The sequence below is a fragment of the Trachypithecus francoisi genome, unplaced genomic scaffold, assembly GCF_009764315.1.
Source record: "Trachypithecus francoisi isolate TF-2019V2 unplaced genomic scaffold, Tfra_2.0 Lachesis_group10, whole genome shotgun sequence".
NCBI classification, from domain to species: Eukaryota; Metazoa; Chordata; class Mammalia; order Primates; family Cercopithecidae; genus Trachypithecus; species Trachypithecus francoisi.
The window spans coordinates 70,660,106-70,679,956 of NW_022681455.1; the positions used below are offsets into that span (position 1 = coordinate 70,660,106).

Below are 19,851 nucleotides of genomic sequence, written 5' to 3' on the forward strand. Positions count from 1 at the left end.
TAAATGAAAGAGGAGCTACTAACTGGGCGTGATAGCACATGCCTGTATAATGCCAGCTACTTGGGAGGCTATGACAGGAGGATTGCTTGAGCTCAGCTTGGGCAACAAAGCAAGACCCTGTCTCAATTATTTATAAAAAGAAGAATTACTGAAGCAAGTCCTTAGAGGAGGTGGGAGAGAGAGAATCAGTGTAGTGTGGGCATATGCTTTAGCAAGAAAGCATATTCCTATTCAGAGCTAGGAAGGGTAGGTTGATGGCAACAGAGATTTCTGATGCTGTATCCCTTTGTAGGCCCAAGTTCCTCGGCTTTGTGGTAGCAGAAATGTGTGTAGAGAAGACGATAGCTCAAGCAGGATGCAGAAAAGATGTCAAAGAGTCACTGTGGACACTAGGAAATGTCATAAAACTGTCAGATCCAAAAATCAATTCACAAAGGTTTATTTTGATGATTTATAAAGGAAACATTGCTATAGCAATTTAAAGCTATTTACAAATTTAAACATAAATTTACATAAATGTATTCACATCACATTAATCAGTTTTAAAATATTACAGGTAGTGTTGAACACAAAACATAAGCTAAGTTTTAAGCCACATAGGTGCTCTGAAAGCATGCTCAACAACCACAACCACTGGAGGATGGTCCACTGGAAAAATATGATTTCAGGAACCAGAAGTAAAGATGATTACCCTAGTATCAGGTGATGTGGCCTTCAAACGTCACTTTAACTTTAAACTGCAACCACAAACTTCGATGAAGACAGACTGAACAAACAGTGAGAATTAATTTAAAAAAAATTCTCCTGCAGCTTAAAAAAACACAGAACAAGCTGGGCACAGTGGCTCATGCCTGTAGTCTCAACACTTTGTGAGGCCGAGGCAGGAGGATCGCTTGAAGCCAGGAGTTCAAAACCAGCCTGGGCAACAAAACGAGACCCCCCATCTCTACAAAATACAAACAAACAAAACATAGCACTTAGAAATGTATACTGTGGTCCATGTGAGAGTAGATTTAAACTAGGATGATCTTATTTGTGATGGACTGGGCATCGCACTTTTCTTTTCTTTTTTTTTTTTTTTTTTGAGATGCAGTCTCACTCCATTGCCCAGGCTGGAGTGCAGTGGTGCGATCTTGGCTCACTGCAACCTCCACCTCCTGGGTTCAAGTGATTCTCCTACCTCAGCCTCCTGAGTATCTGGGATAACAGGCACCCGCAACCACACCCAGCTAATTGTTTGTATTTTTAGTAGAGACGGGGTTTCACCATGCTGGCCAGGCTGGTCTTGAACTCCTGATCTCGTGATTCGACCACCTCGGCCTCCCAAAGTATTGGGATTACAGACGTGAGCCACCGTGCCCGGCCGCTTCGCACTTTTCTTTTGCAGGTTGCATGCCAGGCGATATTCCTCTGTGCTGGGAAGGGAAAGTCTGGGGATGTATCAAGACCACAGCAGTGGATCTTGCCTACTCAGGGAAAGTCTGAGGATGTATCAAGACCACAGCAGTGGATCCTGCCTACTCAGAGCTTTATCTACACATTAATAGCCCCTCAGAGGAAAGGCACCAGCCGAAGAGTTGACACTGGCTCTGGGCTTGGATGCTGCCTCTGATAAATGCTGGGCACTCTGACCCTGAAGCCAGGGAGGGAGTGCCTGGCAGCTGCCTGGGTACACTCCCCTCAGTCTAGTTGCCAGGCCAAATTATACAGTGAATGGCAGCTCCACGGAGATGCTAAAGTTTGAGATCTAAGTGTCACAGAGACCTGACAATTTTTATTAGGAAAGTGAACAACAGGTGTTTATCAATACCTGAGAATTATCATCTAGTTTAATTAAGCAAAGGTATTCAGAGCTCTGTTTCAGCTCATTCCCTTAAGTATGGCCCTAAAAAATCAACGGAACTCTCCTACTTCATGTTGCCCGACTTGCAGGCAGGTATGTGAACCTAAAGTAGAAGTCCTAACATATATATTATTCACAATTAAATACGGTTCATTTTATTAATCTGGCAACTAGTGATACTTCATGATTACAGGCCTTAAAAATCTAATACAAGTACAATTAAAAAGACATAGAATGCTTACACAATACCGAAGGCACTTTGAGGTTACATGATAAATAAAAATACATTAATAGAGGCAGGATTATTTATTGGTTCCTTCAGTGTCTGTGTCCATGGTGATCATCAAGAGCCCAGTTTTGTACTTCACCTTTGGCGAATAGTGTAAAGAAAATGGCACCAAAGACGTTAATAGCAGCAGCAATATAGAACACGGTTTGCCATTCTCCAACAGTGTTCTATAAAGAAAGAAAAAAATGCGAGTGAAATAAAATTTTGTTTGTAGTTCACTTCATTAAAAAGATGATGTCACAAGACTGTTAAAACAGCCACATTATTCATTAAAGCCCCATCCCGGAAACAACCCAAATGTCCACCAGCAGTAGGACAGTGGTATAAGTTGTTCAATGGAATACAGTATAGCAATGAGAATGGGCTACAACGTCATAAATACAGCTCACCAACAAAATGTGAAGCAAAAGAAGCCAGACAAAAAGGGTACATACTAAATGATTCTATTTATATAAAGCTCAGAGTCAGACCATACTCATCTATGGGGTTAAAAGTTGGGAGAGTGGTTCTTCTTGCTGAGGGTGAAGGAAAAATAGCAGGAAGTAGTACCTGGGATCTTACTGAGGGAGGTAATACTCTGTTTCTTGATTGGGTGCTGGTTACACAGCTGTATTAACTTTGTGGAAATTCATCTAGCTGTACACTTTAGATTTGTGCATTTATTTATTTTTGTTTTTATTTTTGAGACAGAGTCTCACTCTGTCACCCAGGCTGGAATGCAGTGGCGCAATCTCGGCTCACTGTAGCCTCCACTTCCTGGGCTGAGGCAGTCTTCCCAACTCAGCTTTCCAAGGAGCTGGGATTAAAGGTGCATGCTACCGTGCCTGGCTAATTTTCTTTGCTTTTTTTTAGTAGAGATGGGGTTTTGCCATGTTTCCCAGGCTAGTCTTGAACTCCTGGGCTCAAGTGATCTGCTCGCCTCAGCCTCCCACAGTGATGGTATTACAGGTGTAAGCCACCACGCCTGGCCTGGATTTGTGCATTTAAAAAAAGTTATACTTCGACAAAAAGTTTACTGAAGATAGATAGATATATTTCAATAAAAAGTGTACTGGTATGTCCCCGAATCATGCCTGACTAACACTAAGAAAGTTTTATGCCTGTGCACGGTCTCCCAGGGTCTTAGGTGAAAGGTGTCAGGTGGATCAAGTAAATATGGTTAAGATGAACTCAAGTTCAGCTCTGAGGATCTGTGACATCAGAGAGAGACCTGGCAAGTATAAAAGATCTTGAATGGCACACAAAGCAGGATATAACATGGGATCTGTCAGTAAGACAACTGTTCAGTGTATAATCCAGTCCTGTGGCATAAAAATATCAGACAGTTATCTAAATTTCTGGGTCATGTGACTACCTTTAACAACCATTTTTTGGATTTTTTCAATTTCAGTCTAACCAGAGTGGTGACTATATTTGTAGCATTAAAAAAAAACACACACACACACGGCTGGGCGCGGTGGCTCACGCCTGTAATCCCAGCACTTTGGGAGGCCGAGGCGGGTGGATCACGAGGTCAGGAGATCAAGACCATCCTGGCTAACATGGTGAAACCCTGTCTCTCTCTATACTAAAAATATAAAAAATGAGCTGGGCGTGGTGGCAGGCGCTTGTAGTCCCAGCTACTTGAGAGGCTGAGGCAGGAGAATGGCGTGAACCCGGGAGGCGGAGCTTGCAGTGAGCCGAGATCGCACCACTGCACTCCAGCCTGGGCGACAGAGCGAGACTCCATCTCAAAAAAAAAAAAAAAAAAACCAGCTGGGCGTGGTGGCTCATGCCTGTAATCCCTGCACTTTGGGAGGCCGAGGTGGCTGGATCACCTGAGGTCAGGAGTTCAAGGCCAGCGTGGCCAACATGGTGAGACCCTGTCTCTACTAAAAATACAAAAATTAGCCAGGTGTGGTGGCAGGCGCCTGTAATCCCAGTTACTTGGGAGGCTGAGGCAGGAGAATTGCTTGAACCCAGGAGGCGGAGGTTGCGGTGAGCTGAGGTCATGCCATTGCACTCCAGCCTGGGGAACAAGAGTGAAACTCTGTCTCAAAAAAACAAAACAAACAAACAAAAAAAAAACAAGGCCGGGCACAGTGGCTCATGCCTGTAATCCCAGCACTTTGGGAGGCCGAGGTGGGCAGATCACAACATCGGGAGATCGAGACCATCCTGGCTGACAAGGTGAAACCCCGTCTCTACTAAAAATACAAAAAATTAGCCAGGTGTGTTGGCCAGCACCTGTAACCCCAGCTACCTGGGAGGCTGAGGCAGGAGAATGGCGTGAACCCGGGAAGCGGAGTTTGCAGTGAGCCGAGATCGTGTCATTGCACTCCAGCCTGGATGACAGAGTTAGACTCTGTCTCACAAAAAACAAACAAACAAACAAACAAACAAACAAACAAGTAGACCAGGCATGGTGGATGCCTGTAATCCCAGCACTTCGGGAGGCCAAGGTAGGTGGATACCTTGAGCCCAGGAGTTCGAGACCAGCGTGGGTGAGGTGGTGAAACCGCATCTCTACAAAAAATGGAAAAATTAGCCGGACATGGTGGTGCACACCTGTAGTCCCAGCTACTTGGGAGGCTGAGGTAAGAAGATCACCTGAGCCTGGGGAGGTTGAGGCTACAGTGAGCCATGATCGCACCACTGCACTCTAGTCTGGGCGATGGAGACCCTGTCTCAAAAAACAAACAAACCCAAACAAGCAGTAGAACTAGCAATGAGGAAGTGAAAGAGAAGGCACTGGGAAGCCAGTAGGAGGTCATTTATTTGGGAAAACAGGAGAAACGTGCAGAAAGAAACACCCTGTGGTGTATAACCTGTGGTGGTTATACTTGTCTGAGATGAATGCATTTTAGTGAAAAAAAGTCTTAGATACTCATCTTAAATTCTGGGGAGCAATCAGTCAATAATTACATCTTATACCAGAAAAATGTTTGAAACAGCTTCTTAGGATTACTAAGACAAAGCTGCCCTGTGTGGTCTCTGGGATAAAATAATACTTCAGTGTTATCTGAAGGCAATGAGTGAACTTAAAATCAATCATTGTACTAGAAGTCTCACACAGCTCCTAGTTCGTTTTTTAACAAAAATTCCCCCAGTTTTTAGAGAATACTGTTTTGTTTATAACAACATCGAACCTCAGACACACTTTGAATTTTAATTATTGCATTATTTATTTATATGCTGACTCATGCCACAAAGTTTTTGAGGCAGTGCTCATTCCATAAAGTAAGAAATTACAGGCTAGGCGCGGTGGTTCACGCCTGATATCCCAGCACTTTGGGAGGCTGAGGCGGGTGGATCATTTGAGGTCAGGAGTTCGAGACCAGCCTGGCCAACATGGTGAAACCCCATCTGTATTAAAAATACAAAAATTAGCCTGGTGTGGGGCACTTGCCTGTAGTCCTAGCTACTTGGGAGGCTGAGGCAGGAGAATCATTTGAACCCAGGGGGCGAAGGTTGCAGTGAGCTAAGATCACGCCACTGCCCTCCAACCTGGGGGACAAGTGAGACTTCGTCTCAAAAACACAAACAAAAAAAAAAAGAAAGAAATTATAATTGTGAAGGCAAGTGTGTGCTTTTCCTTTTTTAAAATAATAAACTTTAGAGTTTTCTTTGGCCAGGTGCGGTGGCTCACTCCTGTAATCCCAGCACTTTGGGAGGTCGAGGCAGGTGGATCACCTGAGGTTGGGAGTTTGAAACCACCTGACCAACATGGAGAAGCTCCATCTCTATTAAAAATACAAAATTAGCTGGGTGTGGTGGCGCATGCCTGTAATCCCAGCTATTCGGGAGACTGAGGCAGGAGAATTGCTGGAACCTGGGAGGCAGAGGTTGTGGTGAGCTGAGATTGCGCCATTGCACTCCAGCCTGGGCAACAAGAGTGAAACTCCGTCTCAAAAAAAAAACAAAAACACACACACACAAACCAAAAACAAAAATTAGCCGGGCATGGTGGTGGGTGCCTGTAGTCCCAGCTACGTAGGAGGCTGAGGCAGGAGAATCGCTTGAACTTGGGAGGCAGAGGTTGCAGTGAGCTGAGACTGTACCACTGTACTCCAGACTGAGTAACAGAGTGCAACTCCATCTCGAAAAAAATAAAATAAAATAAAATAAGTTTTATTTATTTATTTTTTTGAGACAGAGTCTCCTGCTGTCACCCAGGCTGGAGTGCAGAGGCATGATCATAGCTTACTACAGCCTCAAACCCCTGGGCTCATGCATCCTCCTGCTTTAGCCTTCTAAGTAGCTGGGACTACAGGTGAAAACCACACCCAGCTAAAACAATGATATCTTTTAAACAGCATTAAACAAATGCCATAACATATCCCAAATCAAGCGCAGTTCCCACCTGTAAACATAGAAGACTTTAATTCGGGAATCCATATTTCCCTACCAGAAGTGCTGGCATTATCAGTAAGTGAAATTAACACATGGTAGTGTGCTGACTTAGGTTCTGGTGTTGCCACCCCACTCCATGAGGACAAGGACAATGTTAAACATTTTGGACATGTCTATATTGAGACACAGAACTTTAGAAAAAGCATTTCTACAACATTCCTTTTTATTAAGTGAGAGGAAATAGTAACAGGGAGGTACTGCATCACTTAAGGAATTAGAAACGGTAGATGTGGAGAAGAAATAGGAACACTATTTGTGGGGAACACATATATGTCTGAAATCAGTATATTTGGTAATAAGAAAGTCTGTAAGTATGTCCTGGAATTCTTTTTTTTTTTTTTTTTTTTAAGAAGGAGTGTGGCTGTGTTGCCAGACTGGGGTGCAGTGGCATTATCGGCTCACTGCAACCTCCGCCTCCTGGGTTCGAGCAATTCTCATGCCTCAGCCTCCTGAGTAGCTGGGACTACAGGAGCCCGCCACCACACCTGGCTAATTTTTGTGTTTCTAGTAGAGACAGGGTTTCACCATGTTGGCCAGGATGGTCTTGATCTCCTGACTCTGTGATCCGCCTGCCTCAGCCTCCCAAAGTGCTGGGATTACAGGCGTGAGCCACCGCGCCCGGCCGTATGTCCTGAAATTCTAAGGATTACACACGGTGTTAATTTTATCACAGAGACAAAAGAGAAAATTACCTCTTTCAGAGGTTTGAGTTAGCCTCTTAAAGAATACCTTATATACCTTTTTTGAAGGTTAGAAAATCAAAGTTGAAAGGTGCCTTTGAGGCCTTATTTATTTTTTAATTTATTTTGAGACAGTTTCGCTCGTCATCCAGGCTGGAATGCAATGGCATGCTCTCAGCTCACTGCAACCTCCACCTCCCAGGTTCAAGTGATTCTTCTGCCTGAGCCTCCCAAATAGCTGGGATTATAGGTGCAAGCCACAAAGTCTGGCTACTTTTTTGTATTTTTAGGAGAGATGGGGTTTCACCATGTTGGCCAGGCTGGTCTCACACTCCTGACCTCAGGTGATCTGCCTGCCTCGGCCTCCCAAAGTGCTGGATTACAGGTGTGAGCCACTGTGCCTGGCCATGTATCTAGCATATTAATAAGAACCTAAGAAATGCCTGTTGAATAAATGTTTGACTGTTTCAGGGGTTACTAACCCTTAAGGTGGCTCATTCCATAAAGTAACAGCTTTGAACAAAGAATTTTCCCAATGTCTCTTTATAACTTCTCTCAATCTGTCTTTGTGGAACTGCTGAGAATAAGTCTCCATCTTACATTTAGTAGCCTTTCAAATATGTGAAGACACCTTTTATGTTTTCCCAAATTTTCTGGTCCTCTAAACATTCTTGGTTATTTCAACTTTTCCTCATTAATCCTCACATGACTTCCTGATACCTCGCCTTCATGGGCGTACTTTGTGAATAATTTTACACTGTCAATTTTTATTTGTTCAAATCAAAAACAAAAATTATTTGTCTAGTATAATATCACAACTTTTTTTGAGATGGGGTCTCACTCTGTCACCCAGGCTGGAGTTCAATGGCATGGTCTCGGCTTACTGCAACCTCCGCCTCCCGGGTTCAAGGGATTCTCCTGCCTCAGCTTCCCGAGTAGGGGACTACAGGCACGTGCCACCACACCTGGCTAATTTTTGTATTTTGAGAAGGGGTTTCACCATGTTGGCGAGGCTGGTGTTGAACTCCCGACCTTGTGATCTGCCTGCCTTGGCCTCCCAAAGTGCTGGGATTACAGGCATAAGCCACCATGCCCCACCAATATCAAAACTTTTAACTACTTGTGTGGTTTCAGCTACGTCTTCATTTGACTTAGTTCTATTGTTCTGTGTAAAATCCAAAAAGTGTTCTTTGAAAATATACTTTCCCATCCATTAAGGCATTTAGCTTTTTGTTGCTAAAGAGAATTTCATAAGAACATTTACAATTTTACACTTAATTAAAATACACTGAACTTTGACACAGATGTGCAGCTCCAAAACCTTTCCAGTTTACAAGTAAATTATCTACTTACATCAGGGGTCAGACTTTTAGCAATGACGGGCCCAACCATTCCTGGAATAGTGGCAAATGTATTTGTGATGCCCAGGAGGATACCAGCATACCTGCAGAAACATTTTCATAGAAGTTTATTATTGTGCTACACATTTAAACAGCTTCATTCTTTCCTTCTTTTTTTTTGAGACAGAGTCTCACTCTGTGGCCCAGGCTGGAGGGCAGTGGCACGATCTCAGCTCACTGCAGCCTCTGCCTCCTGGGTTCCAGCGTGCCTTAGCCTCCTGAGTAGCAGGGACTACAGGCATGCACCATCATGCTGGGCTAGTTTTGTATTTTTAGTAGAGCCGGGGTTTCACCATGTTGGCCAGGCTGGTCTCGAGCTCCTGACCTCAAGTGATCTGCCTGCCTCAGGCTCCCAAAGTGCTGGGATTACAAGTGTGAGCCACCGCACCTGGCCGCTTCTTTCAATAGACAGCTATTCTGCTCCAGGTTGTGTTCTTGTGAAATTTTATGTCTAAATAAAATGTTCTATTGAAATGGGATTTTATATTCAGCTGGTGAAAAACTTGCATTTCAATAGTTAAGTAGCATTTTAACATTACATAGAGGAACACAGCCATGGAAATAACCCCTTTTATAATGATATAGGAAAGTTCTGAGATATCATTTTCATACAGAAAGCATGGCATATCTAGCTTAAAGTTTTTTAAGTTAAAAAAAAGTTTATTTCCTGATTTGAAAATTCAATTGTAATTATTTTGAAAATTAATAAGAAAAAAGAAAAAATAAGTAAAATTACCTATAATCCTATAATTTTTCCTCATAGAGATAATCAACGTTAACATTTTTGTAATATCCCAATTATTTTTTGCTATCTGTATATATTTCAAGTATATTATTATAGACATGAGATCATATAAAACATACAATTTACTTGTTCCATTAATTTGCTTTTTTTTTGAGATGGAGTCTCTGTTGCCCAGGCTGGAGTACAGTGGCGCAATCTCGGCTCATTGCAACCTCTGCCTCCCGGGTTCAAGTGATTCTTCTGCTTCAGCTTCCTGAGTAGCTGGGACTACACGCACATGTCATGTAGGTCAGGCTGGTCTCGAACTCCTGATCTCAGGTGATCCACCTGCCTCAGCCTCCCAAAGTGCTGGGATTACAGGTGTGAGCCACTGTACCTGGCCCAATCATTCATTTTTAAAATTGCTGCCTCTTTTTTGTTTTTTGGAGACAGAGTTTCGCTCTTGTTGCCCAGACTGGAGTGCAATGGCATGATCTCGGCTCACTGCAACTTCCACCTTCCCGGTTCAAGTGATTCTCCTGCCTCAGTCTCCTGAGTAGCTGGGATTACAGGCATGCACCACCATACCTGGGTAATTTTGTATTTTTAGTAGAAACGGGATTTCACCATGTTGGTCAGGCTGGTCTCGAACTCCTGACCTCAGGTGATCCGCCCACCTCGGCCTCCCATAGTGCTGGGATTATAGGTGTAAGCCACTGCACTTGGCCTAAAATTGCTGTCTCTTTACTAGGATGTTTGTCTTGTATATATTCATGAATTCTGGACTGTGAAGATTGTATCTCTTAGGTATCATTTCGCATAATCTTATACCTCCTGTATTTCCTGTACACTGATAGTTTCTAGACTCTAAATCCTAGGGGGTTCGTTGGATTTAGGTTTAATGTTTTTGGTAAAACAAACAAACAAATAAACACTTAAAGGTGGTGGAGGAGTTCAGTTAAAAAAATTCGGCTTAACTAATTTGGTTATGTATAAAGATCACAAAGTTTTATGTTCAAAACTTGTGCATACACACAGCACTATAACAAAACCATGAGGCACAGATCTTTTTGGCTTATCCCCTTTAGGGAGTGTATCTATATTAACCAAGCTTGGCAGAGCCTCTCTTTTTTTTCTTTTTTTAAACCATTAACACCTTGGCAGTAAGAGGAGTCAACGGCAATGCTGCCAGCCTTTCCAGTGACAGATATTAAGTGCAGACGAATGCCGTGAAATTCTAAATGTCAGCAACAAGAAGCTCATTCAAGTACTTATATTTCACTTGGCCAGGACAGGCCATGAAAGATTGATGACTACTTGGAAGAAAACAAGTTGTATGGACTCAGTCTGGAGTTTGTGCTGTTGGAATACTATTGGAATTAATAGCGAATCCAGGCAACAAAATTACCATAGAAAAATCTCTGTTTTGGGGTCAGGTGTGGTGGTGCATGCCTGTAATCCCAGCATTTTGGGAGGCCGAGGTGGGTGAATTCCTTGAGCCCAGGAGTTTGAGACCAGCCTGGGCAACACGGTGAAACCCTCTCTCTACAAAAAATAAAAACACACACACAAAAATTAGCTGGGTGTGGTGGCTCATGCTGTAGACCCGCTACTCAGGAGGCTGAGGTGGGAGGATTGCAGGAGGACTGCTTTAGACTGCAGTGAGCCGTGATCTTGCTACTGCACTCCAGCCTGGGTGACAGGGGCTGACCCTGTCTCAAAAAATAATTAATTAATAAAATAAAATCTCTATTTCAGTCTATAGAAGTAAAGGTCTATAAAATCCAAGTACACATTTATATGTTAATAGGAATATTATTTATTGGAAAACCTTGTATCTATTTACTTTTTATTGGAAAACCTTATATCAGACATGTTTATAAGGGTTTTATATATCATATTATATCATTTTAATTATAAAATCAACCCCATGGGGTAGGATTATTTTCATTTTATTTTTAAAATTTTAAAATTTTATTAATTTTTTTAGAGATGGGGTCTTGCTATATTGCCCAGCCAGGTCTTGAACTGCTGGGTCCAAGTGATCATCCTACCTTGGCCTTCCAATATCTTGGGATTACAGGTAAGAGCCACTGCAACCAGCGGGATTATCTTCATTTTACAGATGAAAAAAAAACCATAAAATGTCACCCAATTTGTCTGATCCTGAATCAGTACTTAATATTATAATGTTATAATCTACAATGCTACCTTGTTAAAAAACAAAACAAAACAAAAAAACAGTAATCACTGGAACCAATCTGTAGGAAAGATAAATTTTCTGATGCTTCACTTTTCACCACAAGCCCTGGTGTTGAATGCTTGTTTATGGTCCTCGAGTGCTCCTGTTCTAACTAGTAGAGTGTTACACTGAATGGGCCCTCATTATTACCACAACAAAAAGCAACCATGAAAAACATAAGATATGTAACCTCCAATAAGATATGTAGCCATGTAGCCAAGACTCCTGCAACTAGAAATAACTGGTGTGCTTTGAACCAAGAAATCCCAGTTGGAAAAGAAAAACTAAAAAGCTCATCTGAAGAGCTGAATCAAAATATAAGAAAGTTATCCTTTGAGCTAGAGCCGCGAGGTTTAAACACACACACACGCACACACACACACACTAAGGGAGATAAATAATTTCGATTTTGGGCTGAACCCAAGAGGCGGAGGTTGTGGTGAGCCAAGATCGCAGCATTGCACTCCAGCCTGGGCAACAAGAGCGAAAATCCATCTCAAAAACAAAACAAAACAGACAACAAATAATAATAATAATTTTGACTTTGATGAGATTTATTTATTTATTTAATTTTTTTGAGACTGAGTTTTGCTCTGTAGCCCAGGCTGAAGTGCAGTAGCGCAATCTCTGCTCACTGCAACCTCCAAACTACTGGGTTCAAGCAATTCTCATGCTTCAGCTTCTTGAGTAGCTGGGATTATAGTTGCCCGCCACCACACCTAGATAATTTTTTAGTTTTAGTAGAGATGGGGTTTCACCATGTTGGCCAGGCTGGTCTGGAGCTCCTGACCTCAAACGATCCACCCGCCTCAGCCTCCCAAAGTGCGGGGATTACAGGCGTGAGCCGCCATGCCCCGCCTACTTCCATTTGAATAGTTGTGTCTCAGTCAGCTGAGAGCAAGTACAGCAGTCCTCATTATCTGAGGCATAAAGGCACTTGCTTACCATCCTCCTAACTGCTACAACTATTTGCTGGCATCATTTATGTTACTAAAACTGTTTAGCTTCTTATGATATCTAGATAAATGTCTTTTTTGGCTTATAAGACTCATAAGATTTCAGAGTTGGACCTGGGTCTTTAAGATGTAGACTTCAACCATCCACCTGATGCTTGAAGCTCAGGCACAGGATTCCACCTGCTGCCTGTCCAGCATTGTACTTCATGACATGAAGCACCATCCTCCAGGCCAGCTTAAGCTTTCACAGATGCCAGCAGGAATCATGTTACTTTCATGTTTGTGTCTTCAACATCTGGTACAGTGCCTGGCACAGTGTTTCTCAAATGACTAGATCCGTTAATCAGCATGCTATTACACTGAAATTTAGTAGTGACAAATTTATCTAATTGTACATCCAATTCGTCTTTCTCCACCTTGTCCAAAAGAGTATCTATCATAGGAGACCTGGCTGAAGTCCTGATATATCAAATCTACTATATTTTCTTTATTCTATTAGGCTAAAAATTACATTGAGAAATTAGACCGTTTTGCCATTTTGGCTCTTAGTGACCCAGTGGTGGCTCTTTAGTGGTCAGCATTTTCCTTTCTGAAAGCACACCAATCATCACTTTAATATTTTACTTGGATTGATCTGTGACCCTGGTCACCACACCTGACTCAAAGTTAGCCAGAAAACAATGACATTTATTGCATTATATGCAAATATATTTATTGCATTATGAGCAAAGTGTTCTGTGTGTGCTCTATTTAATCTTCATAATGAAGGTAGGTACCATGGATATTTGTTTTTTTTTTTCTATTTTCATCTTTTGACAATAGTGCTAATTTTCTTTCTTTTCTTTTTTTTTTTTTTGAGATGGAGTTTCACTCTTATCACCCAGGCTGGAGTGCCATGGCTCACTGCAACCTCCACCTCCCAGGTTCAAGTGCTTTTCTGCCTCATCCTCCCAAGTAGCTGGGATTACAGGTCCTACCACCCCACCTGGCTAATTTTGTATTTTTATTAGAGACAGAGTTTCACCATGTTGGCCAGGCTGGTCTTGAACTCCTGACCTCAGGTGATCTGCCCGCCTTGGTCTCCCAAAGTGCTGGGATAACAGGCATAAGCCATTGCACCTGGCCAATCAGAGCTCCAATTTTTATCCAATGATCAAATTTTCTTTCACTGCCAGTTCAAGAGAGCAGGGTTGGGGGCCCTCATCAGATTCCAGAGATTCTGACAAGACTTCAGGAACCTGATGAATCCTAAGCTATCTTTTAGATTTATTAAATGGAGTGGGTGACTTACCACCTTCTTCTGGCTGGATGGCTGCTGAACCAATTTTATGTTCCTTATAATTTTTTTTTTTTTTTGAGACGGAGTCTCACTTTGTCACCCAGGCTGGAGCACAGTGGCGCAATCTCAGCTCACAGCAAACTCCACCTCCCAGGTTCAAGCAATTCTACTGCCTCAGCCTCCTGCGTAGCTGGGATTATAGGTGTGTGCTACCATGCCCAGCTAATTTTTGTATTTTTAGTAGAGACAGGGTTTCACCATGTTGGCCAGGCTGATTTCGAACTCCTGACCTCAGGTGATCCACCCACCTCAGCCTTCCAAAGTGTTGGGATTACAGGCGTGAGCCACCGCGCCCGGCTCAAAAATGACTCATATTTATTCACATCTTCATGTGTTATAGTGGATGTTACCGATGGATTCCTCAGCATCCATTCCCACTCTCCACCTCCATCTGTGTAGCAATGACATCTGAGGGGCACTGACCCTTTGACCTCTAACTTTTGGGGTAGGTGCTGATTTTCCTAAAGTCACATGACATTCTCTTGGCCATTGGGGTTGGTTCATGTGACTCAGTTTGGGTCAACCAAAATGAAGCCCAGGACTTATTTCCATGGTTGAGAGAGGAAAAGATCCTTTTCTTTCTGCTTGATGTGAATGAAGAAGCATGTAGTCCTGATTGTTGCTGGCAATCATTTCATTGTGTGATTTTATAAGCAGATCCAGTCTTAGGATAAAACTACTACTGTAAAAGACAGAGAGTGAGAAAGAAACAATCTGTGGTGATATTAGTAGGCAGCTGGATATCAGCTCTTGCCTGAAGCCTATTATCTCTGGATACAATTAAGTGAATCAATAGATTATGCTGTTCAGCCCAGTTTGAGTTAGTATTTCTATACTTCAACTAAAAACATCCTAAGCGATAACATAGCCTAGAACTATTTCTCAGACTCTCAATTCCCATATCCCTTTGACTATTCGTCAACTCTAGGCTTGACAAAACCTCAAGTCTTGGCTAGGCGCTGTGGCTCACGCCTGTAATCCTAGCACTTTGCGGGGCTGAGGCGGGAAGATCACATGAGGCCAGGAGACTGAGACCACTCTGGACAAGACAGGGAGACCTAATCTCCACAAAATATTTTTTGAAAAATTAACTAGGCATGGTAATGTGTGCCTGTAGTCCCAGCAACTCAGGAGGCTGAGCAGGAAGGATTACTTGATCCCAGGAGTTTAAGGCTACAGTGAACTACAATGGCATCACTGCACTCTAGCCTGGGTGACAGAGTGGAACTTATCTTAAGAGTATTTATTGAAGGGATAGGAGACTGAGGATTCATAGAAATCAGAAGATTCTGTAGCAGTCCGGGTGTGAAGATTTTGAGGTAGTGAAAAGAGGGTAAAAGTCCATCTGTCTTTTCTCCAAAATAAATTCATATCCATTATTTTTACAAATAAAGTGTATTAAAACTTTTGGGTTAAAATATTTACACAGCTCCCTTATTTACCTTGTCAACTGGCACAAAATGGTTCTAGAAGTATGTGGCTCAAAGAATGTTTCCAGAGAGGTAGCTGTAGAAAGAATTTTGGGCTTAAAAGTAAAAATTTTAGGTTCAAGTTTTGGCTCTATCATTTATTATATTAGTTGTGTGCTGTAAGATAAATCACTTCTCTTAAGTTTCTTTAGCATTCAAACAGGGCAAAAATACTTCATAGGAATGCTTTAAGGGTAAAATGGATAGTGTTTATGAAAGTGATGTGTAGGCCGGGCGCGGTGGCTCAAGCCTGTAATCCCAGCACTTTGGGAGGCCGAGACGGGCGGATCACGAGGTCAGGAGATCGAGACCATCCTGGCTAACACGGTGAAACCCCGTCTCTACTAAAAATACAAAAACTAGCCGGGCGAGGTGGCGGGCGCCTGTAGTCCCAGCTACTCGGGAGGCTGAGGCAGGAGAATGGCGTAAACCCGGGAGACGGAGCTTGCAGTGAGCTGAGATCCGGCCACTGCACTCCAGTCCGGGCGACAGAGTGAGACTCTGCCTCAAAAAAAAAAAAAAAAAAAAAAGAAGTGATGTGTAAACTATCAAGTGCTACACAAATATATTTGCACATAGGTAATATAGTTAGACAAATCAATTGGTCTACTCTTTGACATTCATTCATCTGACAAAATGCCTACTGCATGCCAAGTGCCATGGTGAGCCCTGAGGACAATAAGGGAGTTTCTGCCTTCACAGAGTTCCTAGTCTAGCTGGGTGAACAGACACAGTTATAATAAGTTATTGCAATGTTCTAATGAGAGCACTGTGGACAGAGGTGATGACAGTTAAAAGTTTAAATTTAGAAACAACATCCTGCTTTAATTATTGTGTAAATTAAAATCTTGTAAAGAATTTAAACTCATTCCTATAGTAGTAAAATCCATAGAGGCAGAAAGCAGAATATTGGTTGCCAGGGCCTGGGAAGAGGGAGAAATGGGAGATGGTGTGTAATGGGTACAGTTTCTGTTGAGAAGATGATATTGTTCTAGAGATTGTTGGTGGTGCTAGTTATGTAACAATGTGAACACTTAATGCCACAGAACTGTATACTTAAAAATGTTAAGTTTTATGTTATATCTATTTTATCAGGTTTTTTTTTTTTTTTTTTTTTGTTTGACGGAGTCTTGCTCTTGTCGTCCAGGCTGAAGTACAATGATGCAATCTCGGCTCACTGCAACCTCTGCCTCCTGGGTTCAAGCGATTCTCCTGCCTCAGCCTCCTGAGTAGCTGGGATTACAGGTGCCCGCCACCATGCCTGGCTAATTTTTGTATTTTTAGTAGAGATAGGGCTTCACCATGTTGACCAGGCTGGTCTCAAACTCCTGACCTCAGGTGATCCACCTGCCTCGGCCTCCCAAAGTGGTGGGATTACAGGCGTGAGTCACCGCCTCTGGCCTTTTATCAGGATTTTAAAAAATATAATTTAAAGTCAATCACAGCAAATCTTTATATTAGTACTCACGAAGGAGCAATATCCAGATGGTTAATGCTAAATCCAGAAGAGCAAAAGCCTCCCAGTGTTGTTGATATAGTTAGGAAAGCAACGGCCAAAGAATAATCACAGCCAATGAAGCCAGCAGCTACCAGGAATACTGCAGGTCCAATCATTCCTAGAGTTAAAAAGTTATAAAAGGGAAAAATACCCAGCATTAATATTTGCTCTACCTTAATATGGTGTAAGTCTGAAATTTGAAATTGCTGCCACCTACTGTAGAAACACTATATTGCCTGGAAGACTAACAAATTTCATGAAAAAAAAAAAAAAAAAACTCCTGGAAAACATGGGCGTAATACAACTAATATACTATAAAAGGAAAATCTCATTATGCAATGTTATTAAATCTACATGTGGCCAAAACTCAGCTAAATTTCCATGGTGTTAGAGAAGAACAAGACAAGAACAACTTAAAAATATGTTTCTAGAGAGAAGCAATAGCTGACGATAGAATGTGATTTAAAATACATATAACCAAAGGAGATAAACTAAATAATAAACTCTATTGGATGAGGTTAGAAAAAGACTCTATCTTGCCTGGGTGTGGCAGCTCACGTCTGTAATCCCAGCACTTTAGGAGGCTGAGGTGGGAGAATCACTTGAGGCCAGGAGTTTGAGGCCAGCCTGGGCAACACAGCAAAACCCTGTCTCTACGAAATATTGAAAACAAAATTCACCAGGCCTGGTGGTGCACACCTGTAGTCCTGGCTGCTCAGGAGGCTGAGGTGGGAGGATTGCTTGTGCCCAGAAGTTCAAGGTTACAGTGAGCTATGATGGCACCACTGCACTCCAGCCTGGGTTGTCAGAGCAAGACCTTGTCTCTCTCTTTTTTTTTTTTGAGACGGAGTCTTGCTCTGTCGCCCAGGCTGGAGTGCAGTGGCATGATCTCGTCTCACTGCAAGCTCCACCTCCCAGGTTCATGCCATTCTCCCACTTCAGCCTCCTGAGTAGCTGGGACTACAGGCACCCGCCACCATGCCTGGCTAATTTTGTTTTTGTATTTTTGGTAGAGATGAGGTTTCACCACATTAGCCAGGATGGTCTCGATCTCCTGACCTCGTGATCTGCATGCCTCGGCTTCCCAAAGTGCTGGGATTACAGGCGTGAGCTACTGCGCCTGGCTAGAGACCTTGTGTCTTAAAAAGATTTTTAAAAATCTCTGTCTTCATTCTCTCTCTCTTTTTTTTTTTTTTTGAGATGGAGTCTTGCTCTGTAGCCCAAGCTGGAGTGTAGTGGTGCGATCTGGGCTCACTGCCACCTCCGCCTCCTGGGTTCAAGTGATTCTCCTGCCTCAGCCTCCTGAATAGCTGGAATTACAGGCCTGGGCCACCACACCCAGCTAATTTTTGTATTTTTAGTAGAGCCAGTATTTCACCATGTTGGCCTGGCTGTTCTCAAACTCCTGACCTCAAGTGATCCCCCTGCCTTGGCCTCCCAAAGTGCCAAGATTACAGGTGTGAGCCACCATGCCTGGCTTTGGTTTTTTTTCTCTTTCCCATATAATCTGCAGGAATCCTCCCTAGTATTAATAACTGATAAGAATACACATTGGTCATTACAGGCAGTTAAGCATAAAATACAATAAGGGACTTAATAAGTGGGCTGTCAGTTTTTCTGTGTCTATTAGTTAGCAGTGCTATCTATTGCAGTGAGTCTATTAGAGAGCAGTGCTCTCTGTGATGATGAAAATGTTGTATTTGTATATACTGCAACTGAGGAACTTTAAAAAAAATTCAATTAAATTTATTATTTATTTTCTTGTTTTTTTGAGACACGGTCTCACTCTGTCATCAGGCTGGAGTGCAGTGGTGCAATCATGGCTTACTGTAGCCTTGACTTTCCAGGCTCAAGTGATCCTCTGCTTTGGCTTCTTGAGTAGCTGGCACTACAGGTGCACCCCACCATGTCTGATTTAATTTAATTTCATTTCTTTTATTTATTTATTTTGAAATAGGCTCTCATTCTGTTACCCAGGCTGGAGTGCAGTGGCACAATCTCAGCTCACTGCAACCTCCACCTCCCAGGTTCAAGCAAGTCTTGTGCCTCAGCCTCCTGAGTAGCTGGGATTACAGGTGTGTGCCACCATGCCTGGATAATTTTTTTTTCCACTCTTTTTGCCCAGACTGGAGTGCAGTGGCACAATCTTGGCTCACTGCAACCTCCGCCTCTGGGTTCAAGCAATTATCCTGCCTCAGCCTCCTGAGTAGCTGGGATTATAGCCACACACCACCACGCCAGGCTAATTTTTGTATTTTTAGTAGAGATGGGGTTTCACCATGTTAGCCAGCCTGGTTTCGAACTCCTGACCTCAAGTATCCACCCACCTCCACCTCCCAAAGTGCTGGGATTACAGGCAAGAGCCACCGAGCCCAGCCAGAGTCTTTCTATAATGTAATTACTGAAGTATAGTCACCGAGACTTCCAGGGTCTCTACTGGGGACCTTAAAAAAGTTAAATGATTGTCTTAGATAGTTTTATTTATTTATTTATTTATTTAGTTTTTATTTTTTTTGAGACGGAGTCTCGCTCTGTCGCCCAGGCTGGAGTGCAGTGGCCAGATCTCAGCTCACTGCAAGCTCCGCCTCCCGGGTTTACACCATTCTCCTGCCTCAGCCTCCCGAGTAGCTGGGACTACAGGTGCCCGCCACCTCGCCCAGCTAGTTTTTTGTATTTTTTTAGTAGAGACGGGGTTTCACCGTGTTCGCCAGGATGGTCTCGATCTCCTGACCTTGTGATCCGCCCGTCTCGGCCTCCCACAGTGCTGGGATTACAGGCTTGAGCCACCGTGCCCGGCCGATAGTTTTATTTTTATGTACAATTTTTTCTATTTTTAGAGACAGGGTATTGCTCTGTTGCCTAGGTTGGAGTGCAGTGTTGTGATCGTAGCTCTCTGCAGCCTCAAACAACTAGGCTCAAGAGATTTTCTCACCTTAGTCTCTGGAGTAGCTGGAACTAGAGATACACACCATCATGCCCAACTAATTAGATAGATTTAAAAGTTACATTTCTAGATCGG

General features: G+C 42.8%; 1 protein-coding gene across 4 annotated transcripts in view; it reads right to left on the reverse strand.

Annotated features, from left to right (window-relative positions):
• Positions 1 to 422: 422 nt before the first annotated feature.
• SLC17A5 (solute carrier family 17 member 5) overlaps positions 423 to 19,851 on the reverse strand; it is a 59,696-nt gene continuing 40,267 nt past the window's right edge. For 3 of the 4 annotated variants that reach the window (XM_033217679.1, XM_033217680.1, XM_033217677.1), the window contains 3 exons: positions 16,803 to 16,950; positions 8,558 to 8,648; positions 423 to 2,299 (listed from right to left, as the gene is read on the reverse strand). In XM_033217679.1, the coding sequence (XP_033073570.1) occupies positions 2,162 to 2,299; positions 8,558 to 8,648; positions 16,803 to 16,950 (377 nt within the window). In that variant the 3' untranslated portion in view covers positions 423 to 2,161. The remainder of the gene's footprint in view (positions 2,300 to 8,557; positions 8,649 to 16,802; positions 16,951 to 19,851) is intronic. The other variant, XM_033217678.1, reaches the window with a different exon arrangement.